Raw genomic sequence first — 26,001 nt, forward strand, 5'->3', positions numbered from 1 at the left:
GTTCTCGGAAACTCCCACCTGCTATCATAGATCTAGTAAACGAATTAAAAAATAGAATAAGTCAATAAGATATCTATTATTATAGATGAGAACCCATAAACAAAAATAAGCATTGGCTTGATGGAGTGAAATGAATTCTTGAAGTGCTTAGTCCTATGACCACGGGATTGATCCCTGCCGGTTGTTGTCTTTTTTTTTTAAAAAAAAAATATTATTAAATATTACTTTATTTTATTGAGAATCCATAAATTTAAAATCTTAATTCGCCTCTAATTTTATATTTATTTTTAGTACAGTAAACATTTATATTTATTTTTAGTACAACAAACAAGTATCGTAGATCAAAGGTAAAAGATTAACAGTGAGATGTAGAAATACCGGTTGAATGTAGTAAAAAGATTGCTCAATTTCACACTATGTTCTTATCCTATTGTAACTTTTGAGTGTAGTTGCAAGTTTCTTTGCGAAAATCTGCACCGCAGCTGCCACAATTCAGGTGAGCACGGGATAAACACGCTCTTGTGCAATAGCTTGCAAATCACACAAAAAGCAAACTGGGTGCAACATACTCAACTGAAAAGGCATTGGAAGAATACAATACTAAACAGACTAACTACGACAAGTTCAACTGAGGTGGTGGGGGAGATCGATCCCCGACCTCCTTCCTTGTGGGATATTCTCTGCTGCACTAACTCAGCCACCCTTACGAGTTGCAAGAAATCATTAGAACTTGGTTCTAGTAACAATCTTTTCCCATAGTCCGCGGTTACATCGGAATAGCGAAGAGATAATCGTATCTAACACCATTTCACTATTTTTGATTGATTGCCAAAGTCTAGGTAGCACAATTCAATTTGTGACAAAAGGGAGTACAGCTGAAAGGAGGAGCCACAAAATAACATCACAATACACAATTTAAAACCCACATTGCTAATAACTGCTACACTGGCTAGCACAAGTTTGCAAAATAGCAACTCATAAATCAGTTGCCGCCAGACTTTAGCCCCTGGATTCTACCTGCTGCATACAACAAATAAAACTTTCTTTAGATAACATGGAAAACAAACAACTCTCCATAATTAGGCACCTAGACTTTATGCATATACCAGTTCGAGTTATCTCAAAAACTGTTGTAGATCTAAGAGCCAGATATTAGGTCATTCAGAAAGGAGAAATATGACAAACTTGATTTAAAAGAAGTCGTAATCAAAAGAAGAGGAACATTTATAATCATATCTAAAGAAAAAAAGTAATATTGGAGAGTAACTTTTTCTACAATATATAAGAATCGATGCACAGAAAACTATATGACCAACAGAACTTAGCTAGCATTAACTCAAAATAGTGTTAGTACGCATCCATTACATCCGGTGTTTGTCAGGCAATTTTTTTAGTTTATTTTGAGATTTGCATGTCAATAGGCATAAAAGTATGAGACTTTGGGAAACCCCTGGTGTGACAAAATCTCTAATTATTGTCTTGAAAGATAAATCATTGACAATAGGAATGAACAGGCTCAAATATAACAAAATAGACATACAGAGTTCAAGCAGCCGACTCAAGCCGGTTTGGGATAGAAGTTTAGGTGTTGTTTTAATGCAAGAAAAATGACTGCTACAATATTGATGAAACAACTTGGCGGTTCGACCAATTTTTCCAATCTACAGTTTTGCAACTGAGGACCTAATAAGTACGGTTTAATACGTTTAGCTACTTTTATGGGAAGTATATACAACAGAAAATATTTTCTTAAAGTTATCTTCCAAAGTTAGGTTGAATGAAAAGGCCACTGACTCACTAGCTCATAATGATCAGGGTGGGGGATCTGGCATCCAGAATGGTGTTTAGTTTAGGCCATTTGTCGTAAAGAGTAAAGTAGAAACAGCATTTACACGTTAGTTGATCGTTTTATGGATCAGGGCTACTCAAAAAGGCAAAAATGATTTCCCCTCTTACATGGATCTCTTTCCCACATTGGCTGTCAAATTTTTCCATGAGGAAACCATTATGTGAAGTCCAAGACAACCAAAACTCACAATTACGCATCAATTGAAACATGTTATCTTAATAAATAGGGTGTACGTATTGCAATTTTTTTCTTTTTCTTGTTATATTAAAGGCCATAGAGAATCAAAAGCAAATTACAAAAGTAGAGGCAAGGGAAAACTAGTCTTAGAATGTTGTCAAATTACTAATAATCAAGAAGTCATCTCATAAAAGTGCTCATTATGATTATGTGAAGTAATTACTGACCCGAAAATCTCATACTCATGTGTCATCAATGAACTCATTTAGACACTGATTATAACCTGGAGATAAAGAAGAGTATTAGAATATATTACAATTCCTAGGTCATAAAAGTAGAATATTTCATTACGCGAATCAAAGACACCTTTGGAAACCTAAAAAAGAGTACATTGCTAGCAGATCAGATCATGAGATCAACAATAAAACCACTTCAAAAATTCACCCTTGCCCCAATTTAAGCTTCATACATGGAACTTGGAAGCAGTGTTCATGGAAGCGTGATGCGGAAAAAAGCGACAAGGCTCCGCATCAGGCATTATGCGATGCGTGAAACGATGCATGAAACGATGCAACCGCATCATTGAACTGAAGCGCAATTTAAAAGAATAAAGACCAAATAGCATCCAAGCAGTAAGTCATAACTGAAAAGACCACAACAACAATATAGACAACAACAAAGATAAATATATAAAAGCAAAAGTTTAAACGAAACACCAAAATCACAAGTTTGATCACCGAAATTAGAGAAAAAACAAGTGAGAAACATAAGTAAAAAAACAGAGAAAAGGAAAAAGAAAAATAGAGAAAGAAAATACAGCAAAGCAGTAACTGATCGCAGAATTGAAAAAAGAAGAAGCAGCAGAAGATAAAATATATATAAGCAAAAGTAAACGAAACACCAAAATCACAAGTTTGATCACCGAAATTAGAGAAAAAAGAAGTGAGAAACATAAGTAAAAAAACAGAGAAAAGGAAAACGAAAAATAGAGAGAGAAAATAGAGCAGAACAGTAACTGATCGCAGAATTGAAAAAAGAAGAAGCAGCAGAAGAAAAAAGCAGTGAAGTCGCCGCAGTGAAACACAGCAAAGCAGAGAAGAAAGAAGAAGGAAGAAGAAAGACGAAGGAAGAAAAATTACCATCAAATCTCGGTGAAGAGGAGAAGAGGTCGCAGCAGTGAAGTCGCGACTCTCTTCAGAGCTAACCTTAAAATTTCGCAGAAGTGAAGGCAACAGTGCTCTGACTCTTTTTTAACTTTAAATTGACCTGACTCTTTTTTTTTTTTTAATATAAAAATGACCCTAAAAATAAAATCAACATAATGTGAGCACATCGACTCGCATCTCGCATCACAGGGTTACGCGCCCGCATTTGTTAAAAAGCCTCGCATCAGTTACTCGCAGCAGGAAAGCCTCGCATTGCATCACCGCATAATGCGATGATGCGCTCACATTCCAGAACACTGCTTGGAAGAGCTCCTGGCTAACTTAAAACCTCATCTTGGGTTAGTGAATTATCTTAAATCTCATTCGTCCATCCACCAGAGCAGGTTTATACAGAAATTGCAACTCCTTCCAGCAAAATAAGGGAATGAAAATGGATCACAACAGACACTGCTACAAAGTTACCATATGCCACACTTTGATCAAAGTTATTTTCGGCACAAAGCATAGTAGAGTGGAACTCTGTACCTAGTCAACTTTGATACATCAACAGAGTACAAGAATAAGTGCTTGTTGACATATTTGCAAAGAGACTTTAAGCCCCAAATACTTCAATGACCATTTAAGTCTAAAGTCATTCAGATTTTATAAGATAAGATGGTAAAAGTAGAAAAGTTAATAAGATGATGAGATGGTAAAGGTAAAAAGGCGCACGGAAGCTGCAATAAGCTACTGACCTAGCTCTAAAAAAATGTGTCTACCATAACAGCTAAACTAATTTACCACATCTAATTATGACATGTACATATATAAATAAATCAACATCCTTTTGGCAGAGAGACAGTATAGTTTGCGATCTTTTAATGTCAATCATATCCTACTAGCTTTACACACACATACAAACAAACACTAACTAGTTAAGCCTCTTTTTTCAACTTCTGAATGTATAAAATTCATCCTTATATAAAAAATTATTAAATATAAAGTTAATAAAAAACTAAAATACTAAATAAATCTAATACTACATCAAACCTAATACATTCAAAAAATTATATGGCAGTTGGTGGTGGTGGCTGTAGTTGTGGATGTCAATGGAAACGATGTTGGCTAATGTTGGTGGGTAGCAGTTAGCTAGTGGTGATGGTGGCAAGTAGTGGTTGATGGTGGTAGTTGGTGGTGGCGGCGGATAGTTGTGGTGGAAGATAATGATAGCTTATAATTGAGATGGTGAATGATGTCAATGGTTGGCGATATATAGTGATGACTAATCGTGGTGATTGCCGGTAGTGACGGAGGTTGTTATGGTAAAGATGATTGGTGGTGGTGATTGTAAAAGGTGGCTAGTGATGGAAATAGTTGTAATGATTGACAACGCTAGCGGTTGTGACTGAGAATGATAGTTGTGAGTAGTGGGTGGTGGTGGTCTATTGTTGTGGTAATGGTGGTTGGTAGTATTGTTGTAAATGGTGGCTAGTGGTGGTGACGCTGATTGTAGTGCTTGGAAGCGGTGATGGTTGTGGTTGAAGATGGTAGTTGTGGTGGTGGTGGTAGTTGATAATGGTGGGAGGCGATGATCATGATTAATGATAATAGTGAACAGTGGTGGTGAATGAATAGAATTGGTGAACTGTCACCTTTATAAAAAACTTTTGAATAGACATCTTAATGATGCTAAAACATTGTTACAGATACTCAAACCAATTCAAACTCATTAAGGGGTTGTAACATAAAATAAAACTCACTTAGTGGTCAAGATTTGAATGGTTGAGATTCAGACCTAAGAAAAACAAACTTAATAACTAAGATCTGAATGATTAAATTAAGACCTTCTTTAAGTGCACAAGTGAGGCCTTAATATATTAGAAGAAATATAAATACTAAAGTATATTAGAGAGCATCTAATGTTTGATAATCTATAAATACAGAGTATTTAAACATTACAGGCCCAAAAAGAGCATTTATGCTATTAAGGATTCATTCAAATAGTGCAAGGTCATTAAGAGAGGTAAATTTACTTTTCTTTATAAGTGGATACGAGACTAAGGTTCAAGCGACTGCATAGATACAATTACAGAAATTGCAGACAACTATTGTAGATTAGATACAACAGACATTAACAAAAAAGCCAGCAGGCAGCTAAAAACTTTATCACAAGAAGCAAGACAGTCACAACATTAAATAACAATCTCAATACAAAAACTATTTCTCAAAGAGACCATTCAGCGTAACACTTCAAATCTAATTCCAAGATCCATTTCAAAGTACCGGAAAGTAGCAAGCACAACGCCATGTGACAGCCTACATGAAATAGTTTATCTGGGTCCTTGAGCTCGTTGCAAATCATAACCACTCCAAGCACCAGGTCCATGACCATATTGAGAATAACCTTCAGTACCACCCTGCACCTAAAATATAAAAGAACAACTAAACTTAGAAAATAAAACACTAAAAGGAAAAAATGTTTCACATTTCATCTAAATGAACAAGAGCAAAGTGTTGATTGCCTTCTTCACATTATAATCCCATCAAATGCCAAGACCACCACAGAGAATAACTTACAGGATGAGCAGGGTTCATAGGATTCACTCCGTAACTAGCAGGATAATAATTCCCTGGATAACCAGATTCCGTATTCCCATAATTTGCATTGTACCCTGAACCTGTGCAGGTAAAGATGAACTTCATGAAACTGTTACAGTACTAATATTCTATGTCCAATGAACTTGAGAAATATTAACGCAGCAACTGTGAAAGATTGCGTGTGTCTCTCTGTCTGTACACAAAAAATTATTAAATGGGGACCAACTGGAGCAATCATATCCTACTGAGCCTGTCAGGGATTTGAACGGTTGATTGCTCCAGTTGGTCCCCATTTAATAATTAAAAAATTTGTTAATTATATTACCCACTAAATGTATACACGACCAGAAAAACCCCTGAATTCTGATAGGAAGCAATAAATCAAATGACAACCAGGTAATGGCATGAACCATAATAGCTAGCTTAATACATTAAAACAACATCACTATCCAATCATGCTTAAAAGTGCTCTCCAGGCCCCATTTTTCATTGTGTGTAAAGAAGAAAATTCCGTTGAGAAACACAACAGCGAGGAAAATTTGTCCTCATCACAAGATGGACCCTTGAACGTGCTTTTCCATATCTGCATTTTATAGTTTTCTGAACTTGGATAGGGAAAAGTACCTGGATTCCCAACAGCTGCTGCTGCTCGAGCTCTTTTTTCTGCATTAGCAACCTCAGCTCGAAGTTTTTCAAGCTCTCGAGCCATTGTTAGTAAATTTTTCTCCATAACCTGACCATGTTCATAGTTTTCTGCATATCCTTTCTTTTCATTCTCAATAGCTGCCCTGTAAGCCAAGAGTGCAGTAAGAAACTATCAATTTGAAAATGTTCCACATAGAGCAGATTCACTCTGGAAAAAAAATACCTTGCTCGCTGCAGCTCTTGTTTTAGACCTTCAATTTCAGCTTTTATTGCTGGAGTCTGATGTAGATCTGCAGTCATTCTGGTCAAATCCTGTGTCATTCTTTGGACCTCAACAGTAAGCTCTTGCCTGGCAGCAGTAAACTCCTTAATATCTGAGCGCACTCGCATAAGCTCTGACCTCATACCATCAGCTACTTGGAGATCCATTTCCATCTTAGCAGACTTCTCATAAAGTTCTCTCATTTGCACATCAGTTTCCATACGCAAAGAACGGGCATAATGATCAGTTCGCTGAAGTTCGTATTGAGCAGCTTCTACTTCTTGTTTCAAGGCTACATGAGTTGCAGCCAACCGCTGGTTATCAACTAATAGTCCCTGAATCTCGTCATGCTGAGAAGCCAGGTGTTCTTCAAGAACAGCGGGGTGTGGAGGCATCGGTCTGTGGCCCATTGCAAACTGCGATTCTCTTATTTCTTCAAGCAATGCCGGATGAGGCACTGGAACACGACCCATGGAAAATGGGGGTTCATGAACCGGCGGAGGAAGTCCACCATGAGGACCACCTTTCATTGGAATAGGATGCCCACGGTTTCGACCAGCCATCTTCTTTGCTTATAAGGAGATCAAATATATTTGTTAGAAGAAAACACCAGTTCTCTACCAAAGATAGCAAGAAAAACAAATTCAGTAGTAGTCAGGCATTTAATGTTCCCCTTCCCAGAGTTTTAGTATTATTCGCTTCTTCCCCTTAATGTTAGATTTCTATCACTACTTGTTGTTTCAGTATCTCATTACCTTGCTGTTGTTTCCATTTGTTGCTATTGCCACATTTTCACTTTTTGCTCAGCCAAAGGTCAGTCGGAAAGACGGAAACAACATCTCTGCCTTCCAAAGGTAAGGATAAGGTCTGTGTACACTCCACCCTCCCCAAACCCCACTAGTGGGAACACACTGGGTTTATTATTATTACAAACAAAGTTGCATGGACTGTTCACTTTCAATGCCGCACCAGTGTCAGATTCTCCAAAAACATGCCGCACCCACGTCGGATTCTCCAATACTAGCTTTGGATAATCCAACATGCAACCATTGACATTGTTGAAGAGTCCGAACAGCATAGGTTACAAAAACTATGATGAATAAGGGGGTGTTAGTCACAGTAAATGAGTTCCATTCCCCACTCCAAAACCTGATCTTAAAATCAATAGTGACCGAGCAAGCATCAATAGAGATTTTCTTTTTTAATAACCGTGGCACACGGGCCAGCTTTCGTGCACTTCAACTAAATCCACGGGGTACCTCCCACCTCCCACCAACAAAACATACCACGTAACTCTGTCCACCAAGGCTAGGACAGATAGGAAGAATCAATCCCCTAGTGTGTTTTGCCTCTGTTGGAATTCGAACCTGAGACCTTCCATTCTCAACCCACTTCATTAACCACTAAACCACACCCTTGGGTCCATTTTCTTTTGTCAAACAAAAGCAAGTACCTCAACAAAAAGTACATAAAAATTGAAGCTTGATAGTTCAATCTAATCAAGAATAATTCAAACAAATATAAACGGCTCAAGAACAGCTTATCTCTTTAATTCACAAACAAATGAATACATCTAGATACAGATTACATGAAATTAAACAAACTGAACCCTAAAAAGAGCGAAAAAAATAAACAAAAAATTGAAAAAAAATAAATAGAAAAGTAAACAAAACAAATAGATTTAGCTAATAATTAAGAAGATTGAAAGACCAACCTTAAAAAAAAAAAAATTGGAAAATCCAGGAGAAGTGAAGTGTTGGTCACCTGTAGCCGACGAACAAAATAGTAAAAGCCCTCCCTTCTTTACATGTGTTTATGAAAAAGAACAAACAGCCCCTTGTTTTATATTTTTTCTTTTGATGGGTTTTGGTTATATTTTTGCATATAGTTTGGCCCCAAAAGTTTGTAAATGTAATTTATTTATTATTTAACTTACCCGTTTAACCATAGATTTTCAAAGTATATTTTAAAAATTTTGTTAACAAATGTATGTTTGTTGTCAAGTCTTTTGATCATTATAAACTTATATTTTATCAAAATAAAATCAATTCAAGATAGAATTGTCTGATATTTATTGTTGTTGAAGTATTGTGTAAAATCCGTGAAAATTGATCCAAACAATATAATCATTAAAAGAAAAAATAATTCACAGTCGGGGATAGTAGAAAGGAAATATTTGTTAATCAATTTTTTAATAATTAATATTTTATTTAAATATCATAAATAAATGCTAATTTCAAATCAAAACTTTAAACTTCTATACCAATTGCAAAATTTTAAAATGAATGTACATGAGCTAAGAAGTCATTAAAAAGACAATAAATAAAAAGAGTTGTTGGGGAATATTATTATGAATTCAATTTAATTAATTATGAAAGATCGTGATGAAATAAATAAAATTTTATCAATATTATTCATTTTTTTTTCTTGGTAATAATATGTGAAAGATTGTCATAACAAACAAATAAAAGTACAATCTAAAGAGCCTATGATGGCTTAAGAAAAAACAACATAAAAGAACAGCTCGGTGCACTAAAGCTATTGCTATGCACGATATTCGGGGAAGGATCCCACCACAAGAGTGTATCATACGCAGCTTGACCTTATATTTCTGTCAGAGGTTGTTTCCAAGGTTTGAACCCATGACTTTCTGGTCACATGACAATAACTTTATCAGTTATTTCAAGGCTTCCCTTCAAGGAAAAAACCACATCCAGATACATATTTGTTGTATCAATCTATGACATTTTTGTGCTCTCTTTGAGCCTTTAAGCATCAATTTTGTTGAAAATGCAATCGAAAAGAATTTTTTATGGATCTTCCTACTTTTTTATTTTATATTTTAAAGATTAGAAATCGTAAATTACATAAAATGGAAACTATTTTTTTTGTGCACTTTATTTCTCAAAAATATTCCTTGCGGAATAGCAGAGTTTCATCAATACTTGTTAAGCTAAAATTTGATGATCACACAGGCGTTTTGTTGTCATTCATTTGGCTCAACTTGACTCGTAAGGACGTGTGGGACATTTAAGTACCATTTCAACACCTTGTAACGATTCCAAAATAAATTTCATAATCGCATCTCCTTGAATATATTCTTTAACCGATCAAATTTTTTTAATAACAGCTCCAACAAATTGCCTATAAAAGCAACCTATCCCATTATATGAATTACAAGGCACAAAGATATGCTCTCATCCTCTCGAAAAGTTGTTCTTCTCATCTGTTTTGACCAATTTTATTTTTACAAATTCCAAACTTCGAATCACAAGTGCACGTGTTCACGAATATTGTAGAACAAGATTTCAGGTTTAAACCTTGAAAAGGAAAAAAAAAAAAAAAACGTAACAGGGAGCTAGCACTTATCCCTCCAATTAGTTTCGAGTAGCGAATTTGAACTAATCAAGATAGTAAGACAGTTTAAATTCCCATTTCGTTACCAATTATCATTTGGTAATAGGTAGAAACAAATACTTCTCCTACTTATTTTCTAATTAAATTTTTATTTTTACATGTCATTTTCGACATATCAAGCAAAAACAACTATTTTTTATATTTCACCCTTAATATTAATTGTTTATTCTCTGAACTAGTTTCAACACAATAATAACTACTCCCTTTGTCCCATTTTATTCATCCTAATTTGACATTGCATATTGATTAAGAAAAATTATTAATAACATAACTACTTTATTATAGTACCTCTATTAAATGATATTTATATTTTAACTTGGAGATAAAACAATTAATATTAAGGGCTGAATAGAAAAAAATGTTTGTCTTGTCTTAAGTAATGAAAAATGACAAGTAAAATAAGAAATCAAATTAGAAAATTTGGAACGAGTAAAATGAGACGAAGGAAGTATGTACTCTTGTAAGTGTTTTCTCAATAGGCGTGTCAAGTTAAAATGTGTCAAGTAAAAGCGAACGGTCTGAGCAGAAAAGATTAACAATAGGAACAAACGGCTAACTACAATTATTCAATGGGACGAAGGCCCCACTTATAGAAATTTAAAGCACCAAATTAAAGTGAGTCAACATCAGTAAGGCGCCTAGAGATTGCAATACAACAACAAACAAACCCAACGACTAGTTTTTTTTTTTTTTTCCTTCAAATATATGCACATAATTCATTCTCCTAATCATTTCATCAATTATTTTCTGATACTTACTTGCTATACAACATGGAAGCAATATGGAATTTAGAAGACAAATGGAAAATTTCGACGCTTGGAGCTATCGCGTTACTGGTAATATGCACCTGTTTCTTAGTTATTGGAACTTGCATTGTCGCTGTTTTAAGGAGAAATGTAAGAAGGAGAAGCGAGGATCAAGAACCACAACGTGCTGATGAGTCAACCAGCGTAGTAGATTGTGCAGAGCCACGAGGAGAGTTGGGTCCGGTGAAGGATGTGCTTACGAGTTCTATGAGGTGGAGCCAGAAAGAGAAGCTTAGCGGAGATCAGCTAATTGAAGCTGATTTTGGTTGCCAGAGTAGCAGTTCAGATTCACCTGTGTGGAAAAGACCGATACTTATGGGTGAAAAGTGTGAGCTGCCAAAGTTTAGCGGGCTGATTCTCTATGATCAGAGAGGTTACGCCACTTCATCAAGTCGATAATGTGTTCAAATATGATCACGCAACACATCAGAGAAACAACTACTTATGATCGATCCTGAAGCATTTGTATTTATAGTTGGTTTTCCATCACGAACTTTGACAGCATACATATATACTAGAAAAAATGCAAACATACACAGCGAGTACTTTTACACTTAGCAACCTAGGAAATTTCATTCAACAATTTTATATTTGTTCGAAAAAGTTGTGCTTACCTGATTTGCAGTATAACTTTCTGAAGGGGGAAATTCAATCGAACCCTTATCAATAATGCATTTGGCTACGCCACTGCGTATAAGTTCTGAATAATTACTTTCCAGAAAGTGGTATAGTTGAAGGTGTTCAATGAACAGGAAACCGTCATCACCTTGAGCTTGGAATTCTCATCATGCACAAATAAAAGGGAAAAAAGAAGACAGCTTGAGAAAGATAAATCTATGTTCACAAAATGCACAAGTAAAGACCATTAGTACTAAGATTCTTCTTGATGAATCAAATGCTAAAGATGTAGAGCATTCACCTTTTCTCCTAGGTGTTTTTTCGCGCATAAGATACTACTTTCTTTAATTTTACGTCATGAATAAGACACTATAAATTAAAGCCTTCAGTAGAGTCTCTTAGAGGAATTCAAGTAAGATGCATATAATTGCAATTGTACAGCTCCTAAAACTGTTCCTATGCCCTTTGGTACCCGAAATTCAAGTAGAAACGCTTTGTGAGTCAGGCGAGAGAATATAAGGTAAGGATTCGAGTACACTCCTGGTCCTGCTCACCAGACTGTATGAGTTATTCAGTGAATCAGCGAACGTTAAGAATAAGAACTTGGTAGAAACGCTCAGAGGAAATATGGATGTCAATGGTCAGACATGCAATGACAAACAGTACTGGCCGGGGAGGCAAACATTGATGTGAGGGAAGCACAAAGATTAAGTATAAGCAAGCTCACAAGTACGATAACTGCAAATAGGCCAAAGACTGTGAGTATCCATCCGAGCATCCTGAACTACGAGCAATATTTATGGGCACGCAGATTAAAAGGTTACGCTATGAACAAGTGCACAACTGCTTTAAATATTACTACAACAGAAGATTATTATTAACCCTTTTCTCTTCCTCTGTATGCATACATTACAAAATGTACAACGCAGGCAAGGCAAGTTGAAAACAGCCTACCAGGCCACAGATCAAGCAGTTCAAGAATGGAAGTATGAAAAGCTTAAGACACATTGGAGACGGAAACAATCCAAAAGCAAAAATTTCCCTGCAACAAGAAGCTAAGATGGTTAAATTTTTCTCTTGAGTCGCGATAAAGCCTCAACAATAAGTTTGCAAACCTAAATTTAGGGGGGAAAACGCGTTGCAATCTCATTTTCCCTATACAACTTATTTCATTTTATAGTGCGGCAAAAAATATGAATCCGATGAGATTGAACAAAAAGCGACTTTAACATGAAAAACAATTCATCAAGAGTTCAATCTAGAAATTGAGCTTCTAAAATTGCTTTAAACCAGCAAGTTTGGCACCATTTCGGTCTATGTAAAACCTTCTCAAATCTCAATAATATTAAATTTGAATCCATAATTTTAATGTTACAGCGACTTGAGCATTAAGAATCTTAAGAGCTGAACTCGTTTAATTTAATTTTTCGATCTGCCTATAGTCTAAGGTATTACTACTATTAAGTTTATGTCTTATACACCTCCGGGCTCAGTAATCAAAATTCTGTACTCTAAAAGCTTACTTCCCTTCTTCTTCTTCCTCAAAAAAATATTATCTTCCTGTTTTTTCTTTTGTGTAAATTTCTATGCCCCACATAATTAATTTATTTATTGGTTTAATAATAATTGAATAAGTTAAATCCTCAATCCATATGGAAAGTTACCTAGGATAATTACTGACTCCTAGTAGTATAATGATTGTATCCACCAATCACGTTGATGGAACGTGAAAACAGAACTGACTATGGGTCCTCTCTCTGCCAAAAAATAATAAGCTCCATCACAATTATTGTGAAAGTAAGGTAAAGAGAGAGAAACAATTCTAAGTAATTCTTTATTGAATTACTATTATTATGTGTATGTGAAAATTATTAAGTTCAACGTTCCTGAATAATACAAAGGATTATGGATAGGATTGTTTATGTATAAGATTGTTTAAGTTTATATAATCCGTTTTATGCCTACATATTGAAATTCAAGGAATTCTACCACAAAGCGCCACTATTATACCCTTGGCATAAACTCCACTCAAGTATAATATAGTGGAGAGGCAAATCGCACTAGACAAACCTCATGCCATGAGTTCTTCTGAGTTCAATCATGAATAGTCCCTACTCATTTTGCATTGTCAACCATTACATTGCCATATCAAATTTGCAATAGAAGCGATGTTAAAGTGGATAGCCAAAGAAAAGTATAATAAGAAATAGCTTCTTCGTTAACTAATATCGAACTCTGTACTTAATCACTTGGAACAAAAGACTTACCTATCAATTGCAAGCTCAAGTACAAAACACTGTCAACCGTCCACACGTCCTCCGTACAAGAAGTCAAGAATGTACCATGACAAAAATAAAGAGACACAATATTCATCAGCCATACATAATTTAGCTTGCAGAAGAAAAAAAACAACATGTAATGTTCAATATTCATTTGTGGTTCCAAGTTAAGCAGTACAGAGAGAAATTGTATTTTTGTCATTGATACTTGCACACGTTTTTCTTTTACTACTATTTATCGCTGTCTTTTTTTCTTTTAAGCTAGCTCCCACAAATAATTATTTCAATTATTGTGGACATGATCTACCTACCATTGGACCATAGATTTTAGGAGTTTATTTTAAATAAAAAAATATAAAACGTCATAGTATTTTTTTTTTTCAAATTTTAAGTCCTATTTGTCATTTTCAAGGGCAGAGGGACCAGATTGGTCACATGTCTTTCAATGTACATCACTTGTTATAATTGACAGATTTTCTTCTACACTCAGGTTTGGCAGATGAATTGTTCACTAATACCTATGGCTGCTTAGTCATATACATTTGTCATTGAATTGACAGAATTTACCTATATTCATTACTCATCATCGCTCCAGTAAAATATTTCTTCTCCTGTCTTGTTGGAATGACAAAACTTGCTTGTATCTTCTAATTGTTAACTTCGATACAATACTCACTCTCTTGTTAAAATAATTTTTGTAAATCATGTTTGATTGATAAAACTTGTCATTCATGTGCTGTTAAGAGTTAAAAATTTCTAATGTATAGGCCATGTTTGTTTGACATTATGGTCACCTCTGAAACATTCACATTTCACATGAAGTATATGACAATCTCCATAAATTAAAGCACCTATTTCCAAAGAAATACAAACGACCAGACACGACGACATATAAGCAAAAAAAGATGGGATTCATTTTTAGGTGTACACATGATTCAAACTCGAAATCGAAATCTCTAATTAATAATCAAGGAATCACAATCATTTCATCACGATTGCATTGGTGGAGATCACATGTTGATGCTATTTTTAAAAAATGAAAGAGTGAATAATCAGCAATGATTAAGCTAAATTAATTAGGTTAATCATATAAAGTTTTTGAAACACAAGAATTAAACACGAACACATAATGTTAGTACTAATAATAATAACGATAAAAAATTTTTGATGAAAAGGTTGTCGAAACTCGAAACTTCATTTGCCTCCACATGTGTCTACTCTCTCATAATTTTGTTCTCCACTTGAATAAGGTAAAAACTTACGTGCATCCGGTGTATATATCAAACTAATATTTTTTACTATAGTTATTGAATAAGGTAAAAATTTACGTGCACCCGGTGTATATATCAAACTAATATTTTTTACTATGGTTATATAATTAAATTAAGTAAAATATATATTGATTAATCATGATTAATTAACATGAACTTTAAATTCAAACACATAGTATACATGTATTAGTTTAGTGTGTACACTGGGTGCATGTAAGTTTTACCCAATAAATAAACCCAAAATACTACTTTATCCGTTTTATATTACTCGGTCATTTTCTTTTTTACAGGTCCAAAATTCCAAATAATTATGTTAAAGTTTAATTTAGAGAAAAGACATATTTTTCCCACTGAACTTGTCCTCCCAACTCACTTTAGCACTTAAACTTAACTTTCGTTTATTTACCCCCTTAACGTCTTTAAAGTGTATTTGTTTGACCCCTAAAGCTGACGTGATATTTTTAAAAAAAAAAATGGGGGCGTTTATTTATTGAAAAAATTAATTTCAGTAATATTATATTTAAAATATAATTAAAAAATAAAATTAAAAATAAAATAAAAAATGGACTTTTTTTCTTCTTTCTTCTTCAAATCATCATCAACAACACTCAAACCTCCATTAACAACCTCAATTTTTTTTTTCACTTTCCTCCATTAACAACGCCACCCAAGAACAACAATTTCCTTTAATTTTTTTTTCACTTTACTCCATTAACGCCACCACCCAAGAACACCACTTTCCTTTAATTTTTTTTCACTTTCCTCCGTTAACACCACCACCCAAGAACAACACTTTCCTTTAATTTTTTTTCACTTTCCTCCATTAACAACACCACTCAAGAACAACGCTTTTCTTTATTTCCTTCATTAACACCACCACTTAAGAACAATACTTTTCTTTATTTATTTATTTTTCACTTTCTTCCATTAACACCACCACCTAAAACAACACTTTCTTTTAATTAAAAGGGAGAAAGAATAGCAGGTGAGGCTGGGGGGGGGGGGGGGGGGGGGGCGAAGGAAGGGGAGAAAGAACGGGGTTGAGGTGGAGTGGGGGCTGAAAGGAAAGAAGAGCAGGGGGTGGGGGGAAGGGACTTGAATGGTATATATAGTACATGTATATTTTTATTTTTAAAATAAAAATACATAAAAATAATTATATAAAATATATATTATTTAAATGAAAATAGGTAGGGGTGGGCGTGGGGGTGGGGGCATTTTTGTTCTCTCTATATATAAATAATATTTTTTGATTTAAAAAAAAATATAAAAATAGTATGTGTGGGATTTTTTTTTTAAATTCTAATTTATTACGTGGCAATGATCTGACACTGATTTGGCACTGACATGACGCGTGTGTAACCCACTCTCCGTTGTGAGAGTGATATTTAATTTTGAGAGGTGAAATAAATAAACTTTAAAGATGTTAAGGGGTAAATAAACGGAAGTTAAGTATAAGTGCTAAAGTGAGTTGGAAGGACAAGTTTAGGGGGGGGGAAATATGACTTTTTCTCTTTAATTTATTAAAAAAGAAAGCGTTCGTTATTTATTTTCGTTTGAACTTTAGTCATATGAAATTTCAGACATTTTATCTGGAATTTGATTTTATTAAATTTGTTCCAAAATGAGTAGACATGCCAGTAAATTGAAAAAAATATAATAATAGTGTGTTCAAATACGATACATTATGAAATTTTTTTTCAAACTGTCAAATTTAAAATGTCGAATTAGTAAAACATAAAAGTCTTTTTTTTTTTTTTTTTGAGAATCTCTTAAAAGTGCTTAACCAAAATATTTGATGGTATATAAAAATGAAAGTAATTATCTTTTGTAGTAAACAAAACAAATCTCTTATTAGTGATTTACCACAATATTAGGAGAGGTATCGTTTGGTTGGCGTATAGAAAGAATTAATCACAATATAAAATCGCACATAAAATAATAATCATACTTCGTTGAAATATCCCAATATTAACTTCATAACACAGTAACACTTTTCCTTTTTCATTATTACTCATCACATAAACAATTTCTTGTATTACTAATTCAGCAAAGCCTACTTTTAAACAAAAGTACGACACCTAAATGGTAAGCTTTCTTTGAAAAAGCAGAAAAAAAAAAAGCAGCTAAAATAGATTAGATTAATGAATTATTTCAAATTAAAATTTAGATATCAAAAAACTTGTGAAAAGTAATATAAATTGCATTTTTCTTATATTAATATAATGAAAAAATACATGTCATTAGTCAAAGTTCATATGATTTGACTCTTAAAAGAAAATCTGTGACAAGTATTTTGAAATAGAGGAGTATATATTAATTAATCTCAAACTGCTATTTTATATTGAAATAATATGATTAATTATTCCATATACAAAATGAGTATGTAACTCTTAATTTATAAGTCATCGCCCCCGAGGCTGATTAATTTGTTGTACATAGTCATCCACCTGATAGAATTTCAAATTAGAATTAGAAAAATAGAAGCTCATTGTAGGTATTCTTTTGACTTAAAAATATGCAAAATATAATTACATTTAATCTTGATTGTCCAATGAAAATAATTATTAGGGAGTTTGTCAAAATTTTGAAATGATGTGATACTATAAGAGACAAATAAGATTAGATGATGCCCCAGGAATCTTGGAAGTGAACAATTGCTATTAGACATCGACAACATCAGTATACAGTGGCGGAGTTAAAAATTTAAATATACAAATTCACCGACTTTTACAAAGAAAGTTTATTTGACATTATGCCACCACCTATGCTCGTATATATTGTTGTTATAATTTACAAGTTCAACAATTTCTCTCATGAGCAAAAATTAAACTCAAAAAAAAATAGGAGGCAAGTATTATTACTAGTATTTATGTTGGAGTCCTTATTAATTTAAAATTTATAAAAATATTGTCCAGCAAATACTTTTCATTCATCTTTGAAAAACAGTCATTGTTGTGAAGTTTAAATTCAACAAATGAATCTCCAATATATATGCAAATTTTGAAATTCAATGGCAGTTTACAAAGGGCTGAAGTAACTATTTGTAAATATTTTTTACTTTTCCTCTGTACGTCTTTACTAATTCATTTTTGATTTGACATATCTCCTAAAAAACAAATTCTTTTAATAAAACAAGTACAAAAATAAATACTATATATTTTTAATATAGTGAACAAATATGAAATTGTAGACGAATAGAAACACATTATACTCGTGTTGGTAATTTTCGAAACGTACTACCACTATATAACAAACACTTTGGTCCCATGAATAAAGCAACTTGTTTGATAGCCAAATGATAAATCAAATGGTAAAAAAAAAAAATTAACTGCATTTGATGTTTATAGCATTAAAATAACTTATTTTATCATGAATGTAGTTTTTTTTTTTGTTTTCAATCCGGTGTTTGGTGTCCGCATTGGAGCCCCGACTAATTCGGATTACGCGTTGCAGGGCCCATTAAGGTGATAGCGCTCCCAACAGAGTTTTCTCCATACCCAGAGTCGAATCCTCGACCTCTAGTTAAGGATGGATCAGCCTTATCCACTGCACCACCACCCATATTGGTAATGTAGTTTATTTAAATTGTTGAATTTTGAAGATAAATATAAGAAATGGAAAAAAGTTATTGAGTTCCTCTGAATTTGTATTAGCTCCCGGCTTTGATTAAGTAAGAGATAAGGCAACTATGCATATTAATTAATCATAATAAATGAGTAAAAGAATAAGTTGAAGACACATATCATGTTATTAATTGTTTTGATTGTAATTTGTAAATATCAAATGCCAACAAGTAATTATACTTGAATGTTTAAATAATGGTTTACATTAGTCAATAGCATGTTAGATTTGACTATTTTGATCTAATTAAGTATTTTGCACTCTTTAACTACAACAATTAATCATATTAGTACTCGTCTTTCTCTATATAAAGAAAAATCAATTTCTTAGAACCAATTGCTAACTAATTAATTAGTCTAATAATATCACTCTACATCTTCTTATAGAAAAAGTTCAAATCCATAATATAGGTACATTTATAAAAGCAACGAACTTTGCACACAACAATGCTTATTATCATATTTGAAATATTTTTCTAATTATACTCATATACTTTCTTGAGCATTATGCAAGAAATGTTTGATTATATAAAATCAATTCATGTCATATTTGAGTAATCATTCCTACAACTATATAAACAATTTAATTACATCTTGTGTTTAATGAATAAAAGTTATATATTTTGATATTCAGCTTTTAAAAAGTGATTTTACTCAAAAAAAAAAAAGAAAAAAACTAAATAAAAAAATATAACATCCCAATCGATAGTCGGTAGCCACATTAAAACACGACTAAATCTGAATTCACCCTGAGAAGTCTACATTAGAGGTAAAGCGCTCACTAACAAAGATAACTCTGTACAGATTGAAACACGATACTTTTAATTAAAAATGAAAGATCACTCACCGCTCCACCTGATCGATAATTATTGTTTTCATTCCACATATGAAAAGGATATTATTCTTCATTTTTACCTAAAGAGTAAAGTGCAATTGACTCTATATTTTATTTATTATTATACTAAATTAACTTGTGTTTGAATTAAATTTTCTCTTTGCTTGCTGACTACCTTTTCCGTTGTCGGTCATAAATTAATTTAATTAAATTCATTTCATACTTAAACTAAAGATACACATGAATTTGACAGATATGAAAACAGCTATTCTATGAATCTGCAATTATGGAATATTAAAAAATTCCCAGCAAAGAGTATTGATTATGACAGTCAATATTTAGTCTCATTATTTAATTATATAGTTACTATAATAATTATCATAACATAAACCAATCAAAAAATGCCACATTAACTAGCTAATTCATGCAATCACGTGGCCTTTTTCGCATTCCACTGTCTCCCAAAGCCCATTAACATATTGATTTTCCATTTTTATTCTCATTATTATTACTCACTTCGTCTATTTTTATTTATCCAATAAATATATTAAAATAAATATTTGATAATATTTTTTTAGAATTAAAAATTAATAAATAAATTTACGTTTATTTTACTCATGATATTAAATATTATATTAGCACTCACTATCTAATATATTATCAAAAATATTAAATTTATTATATTAAAAAAGTAATATAATAAAATTATATTTATTATTTATTATTTCTAAAATAGGTGTCGTTCAATAGTAGAGAAGTAAAGTGGATAAAGGACTATAGGAAAAGCTATATCATGTTGAGAATTTTGCACTCTCAAATATCAATATATTTTTAAACTTTGATGCTTGTGATTTTTAGCTAAAAAAAATTAATTTTAAATTAGTTAGTATGAACAATTTTGATCTCTCTAATTACAAATCTTACAAGCTAAATAAATTATCTAATGCTAAATCCTTCAATTGTCAATGTGTTATTCATTCTTCTTACTAAATTTCAAGTACGAATATTTAATAAAGAAAAAAATTATACTTAAACGATACACAATAGTTATTTTATAACTTTACGAGGAAAAGTCTACTAATATTTATCTTTTTTACTAGTTAAATGTACGTGCTTTGCACGTGTATATCACGTTAGCTATAATCTTTGAATATAAAAAAGAGAAATTATTGTGGTTTTGACATATTTTCTTAAAACTACAATAACAGTTGTTCATTAATCGATAGGATGATTATCTCTCCTCTTATAATATGATGACTATTGAATAGTATTTAATTGTAAATCTAGTTTTTAACGTTGAATATAAAAGTCTTGTAAAAAAAATATTATTTGGTTTGAATTTTTAATTTGAGAAAATAGTTCTTCTTCTTACCATATATTTTTTTTAAAATATCTTACTGTCTTACCAATATATTTTAGGACTCAACAACAACAACAAACCCAGTGTATTCCCACATAGTGGGGTTTGGGGAGGGTAAGATGTGCGCAGTTCATACCACTACCTCCGATAGACCACTGGCTCAAGACAAAGAAGTTAAGATTAATTTTAGGACCCAGTGTTTCCGATATTTTAGGACTCCTTAATATTAAATATTATAAAAATAAATAATAATTAAAAAAATAAATAAAAATATAATTTTATCTACTTTTATTTATAACACCTCAATGAAATCCGAACCTCAAACAGCAATATATCAATATAACAACATATATTTATAGCATTCATGAATTTTTTTGAATATTGTATTTACTAAAATTAAACCACCAAAAAGGAAAATAAATTAACGGTCTTAACCAACTGCCGTTCCCACGAAAAATATCCCCGACAAAATCCTCGTGACGTAAATATATCCACCATTCAAAGGACAAAAATGTAATTTCACATTCCCCTGTCACCCTCCCGCTATAACTCCTTAATCACTCTGTTTCCATTTTTGCTTTTTTCTGGTAATAAATATGAACATCATGATCTGATTTTGCTTTCCATTTTTATTTTTATTTATTTATTTATTTTTTGAGGGTGAGTTTGCGTGTATAAATATACGTAGAGGAAAAATAATTGACTCATATCAAGCAATACACGCTTTCTCTCTCTCTCTCTCTCTCTCTCTCTCTATACAAAAATATATAATAAGTCTCTTCCGCTTCTCTCTCCATTCTTTTAGTTCGGGGTGGATCGAAGATAAATAAATTGTAAGTTAATTTTAATTTTTTTTTTATGGTTATATTAATTTTTGAATATTTTGGTTAGATCTGGCTAGATCTATAATGTATAAAGGAGGATATAGTGTGTTTTGGATCTTTTGATCTGTGCTTGTGTTTTTTTGAATTTCATTTCCGTGTTTTTGTTTTCTTTTTTGAATGTATATTGAGAATTCATATAGTCATAACACAAGATTATTTTGTGATTTATGATGTAATTAGGTTGATTGATAGTTTTGCTGGTTTTAATAATTTTTAGTTGTTTAATTTCAATAGCTTGGGTACACTTTACTATTATGCTGAGTATGTTGTTGTTGCTGCTATTGTATAATTTAATTTCATCTGATCAAGTGGAATTGTTTATTAATTCTTTTTTATTATTCCAAATGAAAAAATGTACCAGTATGATCAGATTCTATGTTGGTTCGGACTCTTCAAAAATGTCATTGGGTGCGTATCGGATCCTTCAAAAGTAGTGCATTTTTGGAGTATCCGACACGGGTGAGGCAACTTTTTTGGAGTGTCCGAGCAACTTAGGTCAGATTTATGGCATTAGGACCAGGTTTGTTGATTTGCTGATGTCCTGGAGTTCTTTTTTGGTAATCTTTTTGTTGGTTTTTTCACATTGATGAAGTGGTTTAGTTGCTGTTTAATGCTCAGATGTTGTTAGCTAGTCAGTAATCTAAATAAAGATTTCATTTTTATGTTTTTTCTTGCCTTTTTTGTTTTTTTTTTAATCTTTAATTGACTGTTGTTGGGAAATTTTAGTAGTTCAGTTTGTACCAAACTGTAGTGAGGGTTCGATTTCTCCGTGCCCCTACCCTGAAAGTTTTTATAAGGTTTCTGTATGTATGTTGTTGATTAGACGAAGTTAATTCTTTTCTTTTTTGTTTTGCAGGGTTTGAGTTGCTATTAAACTCCGAATATATTTGAAATTTGGCAGAAAAATGTCTACCTACACCCCAAAGAATATACTCATTACTGGGGCCGCGGGGTTTATTGCATCTCATGTTGCCAACCGACTTGTTCGGAGTTACCCTGAGTACAAGATTGTTGTCCTTGACAAGCTTGATTACTGCTCAAACCTGAAAAACCTTTCCCCATCTCGATCTTCCCCTAATTTCAAATTTGTTAAGGGAGACATTGGCAGTGCTGATCTTGTTAACTACCTTCTTATCACCGAGAACATTGACACCATAATGCACTTTGCTGCTCAGACCCATGTTGACAACTCTTTTGGTAATAGCTTTGAGTTCACTAAGAACAACATTTATGGCACGCACGTGCTATTAGAGGCATGCAAAGTTACTGGTCAGATCAGAAGGTTTATCCATGTCAGCACTGATGAAGTTTACGGAGAGACTGAGGAAGATGCTGTTGTAGGAAACCATGAAGCCTCACAACTCCTTCCTACAAATCCATATTCAGCCACGAAAGCTGGAGCTGAAATGCTTGTTATGGCATATGGAAGATCATATGGATTGCCTGTTATAACCACTAGAGGGAACAATGTGTATGGTCCCAATCAATTTCCTGAAAAGCTAATCCCCAAGTTTATACTTTTGGCCATGCAGGGGAAGTCTCTTCCTATACATGGAGATGGTTCAAATGTTAGAAGTTATCTCTATTGCGAGGATGTTGCTGAGGCTTTTGAAGTCATTCTTCACCGAGGAGATGTTGGTCATGTTTATAACATCGGTACTAAGAAAGAGAGGCGAGTGATTGATGTTGCCAAAGATATATCCAAGCTTTTTGACAAGGATCCAGATGCAAGCATTCAGTTTGTGGAGAATAGGCCCTTCAATGACCAGAGGTATTTCCTAGATGATCAGAAGTTGAAGAGCTTGGGTTGGTCCGAGAGGACCACGTGGGAAGAGGGTCTGAAAAAAACCATGCAGTGGTATATCAATAATCCTAATTGGTGGGGAGATGTCTCTGGAGCATTGCTTCCCCATCCAAGAATGCTGATGATGCCTGGTGGGATAGAGAGAACTATGGATGGAGCTGAAAAAGATGATTCTGTAGCATCTGAAATCTCAGGAAAATCCAATCATACCGGAATGGTAGTCCCAGCTTCCAAGATCAGCAACTCCCCTAGTAAATCACCTAATAAGTTTTTGATTTATGGTAGGACTGGGTGGATTGGTGGTCTGCTAGGCAAACTGTGTGAGAAACAGGGAATATCTTATGAGTATGGAAGGGGACGTCTAGAGGATCGCTCACTACTTTTGGCAGATATTCATGCTGTGAAGCCTACACATGTATTCAATGCTGCTGGTGTCACTGGTAGACCTAACGTTGATTGGTGTGAGAGTCATAAGACTGAAACAATTCGTACAAATGTTGCTGGAACTCTAAACTTGGCAGATGTTTGTAAAGAGCACGGTTTACTGATGATGAATTTTGCAACTGGTTGCATATTTGAATATGATGCTGCACACCCAGAAGGTTCAGGCATTGGATTCAAAGAGGAAGACACACCCAATTTTACTGGTTCTTTCTATTCAAAGACCAAGGCCATGGTATGTACTCCTTATGATTCTATGTTGTGTGTGGCTAATCTTTTACAAATATTGATATTTTTGTTCGTTTCTCCACCAGGTTGAAGAGTTGTTGAAAGAGTACCCTAACGTTTGCACCCTCAGAGTCCGGATGCCAATATCTTCGGACCTCAACAACCCCCGTAACTTCATTACCAAGATTAGCCGCTACAATAAAGTGGTCAACATTCCCAACAGCATGACAATTTTGGATGAGCTTCTTCCAATTTCAATCGAGATGGCAAAGCGTAATCTCACGGGCATATGGAATTTCACAAACCCTGGTGTTGTGAGCCATAACGAGATTCTGGAGATGTACAAGAAATACATAAATCCAGAATTTAAGTGGTCCAACTTCACCTTGGAAGAGCAGGCTAAGGTAATTGTTGCACCTCGCAGTAACAATGAAATGGATGCGTCCAAGTTGAAAAAGGAGTTCCCTGAGTTGCTGTCTATCAAAGAATCTTTGATCAAAAATGTATTTGAACCAAATCGAAAAACTGCTGCATAATAAGCCTTACGATGCGGTGAGCAGACTTCTGGTTTGGATCAATATGCTACTTCACTTTGTATTCTAGTTTAGACATTATTCATATCATTAGTAGCCAAAATTTTCAAAAATATTTAGATTCTTACCAGTGTTTAGGATCCCTACACTAGGTTGTTCTCGTCAGTTTATCTATAAGTTTATAATGTTTAATGTGCCATGAGGAAGGTTTGTGTATGAGTTCCCCACACATCTTTTGTCAGCTCGGTATGCTAAGCGTTTATAAGTCGATTTGTTGGATCTTAATATATATGGAGTCATGAATTGTTTCTTACCCCATTTGTGTTGTGTTGTTCTTTCACATATTGATTGGGAAGTAGCTTTGTATCTTGCTAGTATTCTAAAGGCAGAGTAAATGTATTTTTGTTGAGCTCCAGCTGTTATGGAATGTATGTTACTAAAAAGGACAAGTTATGGGTGAAATGGATGCATTGCTACTATGGGGGCTTATGAATGATCAGGCTCTGTCCTCTCTGCGAACATGGAAATTAGACCAGCATACTTGTTCTTTACTTGTGATGTCTCTGCTATCTCCTAGAAAAAGCTGCATAGTTAGGCATTATAAGGAAGGGCTGCCGTCCGATGGGTAAATGGAAGCGACAAAGTTTCTTTGACTACAAAACCATGCTTGTCTGTTGGAGCGAATTGGATGATCGAACCATGTTTGTTTGTTGGAGCGAATTGGATGAACGGGTCGAGGGTTGCCGCCTCTTCCCGTCACTCTCCTTTCCTTAAAATGAACCTCGAGTCATCAAAACCTTTCTAATCTGGCCTTGCCCAGTTGCCCTATGTTGCTTGTCTGTCAGAGCGAATTGGATGATCGGGCTGAGGGTTGCCGCCTCTTCTCCTCACTCTCCTTTCCCTAATATGAACCTCGAGTCATCAAAACCTTTCTAACTCGGTCTGGCTCGATCGCCCTACGTAACTGGCCATTTGTTCTCGATCGTAGTCTGGCTACCTATCTTCAGTAGGGGCCTTTAGTCTTTTGATTGGAGTACGGGTCGCGAGAGAGCAGAGCATGCTCCCTGCCATAGTCAGCACTCTGATTACAGTCGCGGTTGTTGTCATAGGCCTAAAGAATGGAATGATGAGTTAAATTGGGCTGGTACATACACCAAAGGAAGATCCCATAGTTCTGAGGTGTATAGGAATCATCATACAGGACTACAATTGTTACCCTGATTAGT

General features: G+C 33.8%; 4 protein-coding genes across 29 annotated transcripts; 2 read left to right on the forward strand and 2 right to left on the reverse strand.

The window, feature by feature from the left end:
* Nucleotides 1-794: 794 nt before the first annotated feature.
* On the reverse strand, nt 795-8,576 carry LOC107878564 (protein FLX-like 1). 25 transcript variants are annotated; one of them, XM_047415544.1, is made up of 7 exons: nt 8,441-8,576; nt 6,638-7,239; nt 6,394-6,557; nt 5,749-5,849; nt 5,492-5,594; nt 2,254-2,309; nt 795-1,017 (listed from the first exon to the last, which is right to left on the reverse strand). In XM_047415544.1, the coding sequence occupies exons 2-5, from the start codon at nt 7,237-7,239 to the stop codon at nt 5,502-5,504; spliced, it is 960 nt and encodes a 319-aa protein (XP_047271500.1). In that variant the 5' UTR covers nt 8,441-8,576; the 3' UTR covers nt 795-1,017; nt 2,254-2,309; nt 5,492-5,501. The 25 variants fall into 25 exon arrangements, with proteins under 25 accessions (XP_047271500.1, XP_047271495.1, XP_047271490.1 ...); XM_047415539.1 differs by having other exon boundaries at nt 795-1,020; XM_047415534.1 differs by having other exon boundaries at nt 5,455-5,594.
* A 2,287-nt stretch (nt 8,577-10,863) lies between these two features.
* Nucleotides 10,864-11,298, forward strand: LOC107876881. The gene has a single exon (XM_016723702.1). It carries the CDS (start codon nt 10,864-10,866, stop codon nt 11,296-11,298), a length of 435 nt encoding a protein of 144 aa, XP_016579188.1.
* Nucleotides 11,299-11,755: 457 nt separating this feature from the next.
* LOC107876882 (bidirectional sugar transporter SWEET2) lies at nt 11,756-13,770 on the reverse strand. The gene is made up of 2 exons (XM_016723703.2): nt 12,157-13,770; nt 11,756-12,063 (listed from the first exon to the last, which is right to left on the reverse strand). Exons 1-2 carry the CDS (start codon nt 12,293-12,295, stop codon nt 11,903-11,905), a joined length of 300 nt encoding a protein of 99 aa, XP_016579189.2. The 5' UTR covers nt 12,296-13,770; the 3' UTR covers nt 11,756-11,902.
* Nucleotides 13,771-21,460: 7,690 nt separating this feature from the next.
* On the forward strand, nt 21,461-25,088 carry LOC107878567 (trifunctional UDP-glucose 4,6-dehydratase/UDP-4-keto-6-deoxy-D-glucose 3,5-epimerase/UDP-4-keto-L-rhamnose-reductase RHM1). 2 transcript variants are annotated; one of them, XM_047415552.1, is made up of 4 exons: nt 21,475-21,718; nt 22,131-22,289; nt 22,626-24,249; nt 24,329-25,088. In XM_047415552.1, exons 3-4 carry the CDS (start codon nt 22,675-22,677, stop codon nt 24,776-24,778), a joined length of 2,025 nt encoding a protein of 674 aa, XP_047271508.1. In that variant the 5' UTR covers nt 21,475-21,718; nt 22,131-22,289; nt 22,626-22,674; the 3' UTR covers nt 24,779-25,088. The 2 variants fall into 2 exon arrangements, with proteins under 2 accessions (XP_016581092.2, XP_047271508.1); XM_016725606.2 differs by lacking the exon at nt 22,131-22,289 and having other exon boundaries at nt 21,461-21,718.
* The last annotated feature ends 913 nt before the right edge of the window (nt 25,089-26,001 follow it).

Source organism: Capsicum annuum, chromosome 7 (assembly GCF_002878395.1).
Source record: "Capsicum annuum cultivar UCD-10X-F1 chromosome 7, UCD10Xv1.1, whole genome shotgun sequence".
NCBI lineage: Eukaryota > Viridiplantae > Streptophyta > Magnoliopsida > Solanales > Solanaceae > Capsicum > Capsicum annuum.

Excerpts from the sequence above, each read along its gene's own strand:
- LOC107876882 (XM_016723703.2), bottom strand. The coding sequence starts at position 12,295 with ATGCTCGGATGGATACTCACAGTCTTTGGCCTATTTGCAGTTATCGTA. Across the intron at positions 12,064-12,156 it reads TTGTCATTGCATGTCTGACC|GACCAGGAGTGTACTCGAAT; the intron begins ATTGACATCCAT and ends TCTGGTGAGCAG.
- LOC107878564 (XM_047415544.1), bottom strand. The coding sequence starts at position 7,239 with ATGGCTGGTCGAAACCGTGGGCATCCTATTCCAATGAAAGGTGGTCCT. Across the intron at positions 6,558-6,637 it reads CAAGAGCTGCAGCGAGCAAG|GGCAGCTATTGAGAATGAAA; the intron begins GTATTTTTTTTC and ends CTTGGCTTACAG. Across the intron at positions 5,850-6,393 it reads AGCAGCTGTTGGGAATCCAG|GTTCAGGGTACAATGCAAAT; the intron begins GTACTTTTCCCT and ends TTACCTGCACAG.
- LOC107878567 (XM_016725606.2), top strand. The coding sequence starts at position 22,675 with ATGTCTACCTACACCCCAAAGAATATACTCATTACTGGGGCCGCGGGG. Across the intron at positions 24,250-24,328 it reads ATTCAAAGACCAAGGCCATG|GTTGAAGAGTTGTTGAAAGA; the intron begins GTATGTACTCCT and ends TTTCTCCACCAG.
- LOC107876881 (XM_016723702.1), top strand. The coding sequence starts at position 10,864 with ATGGAAGCAATATGGAATTTAGAAGACAAATGGAAAATTTCGACGCTT.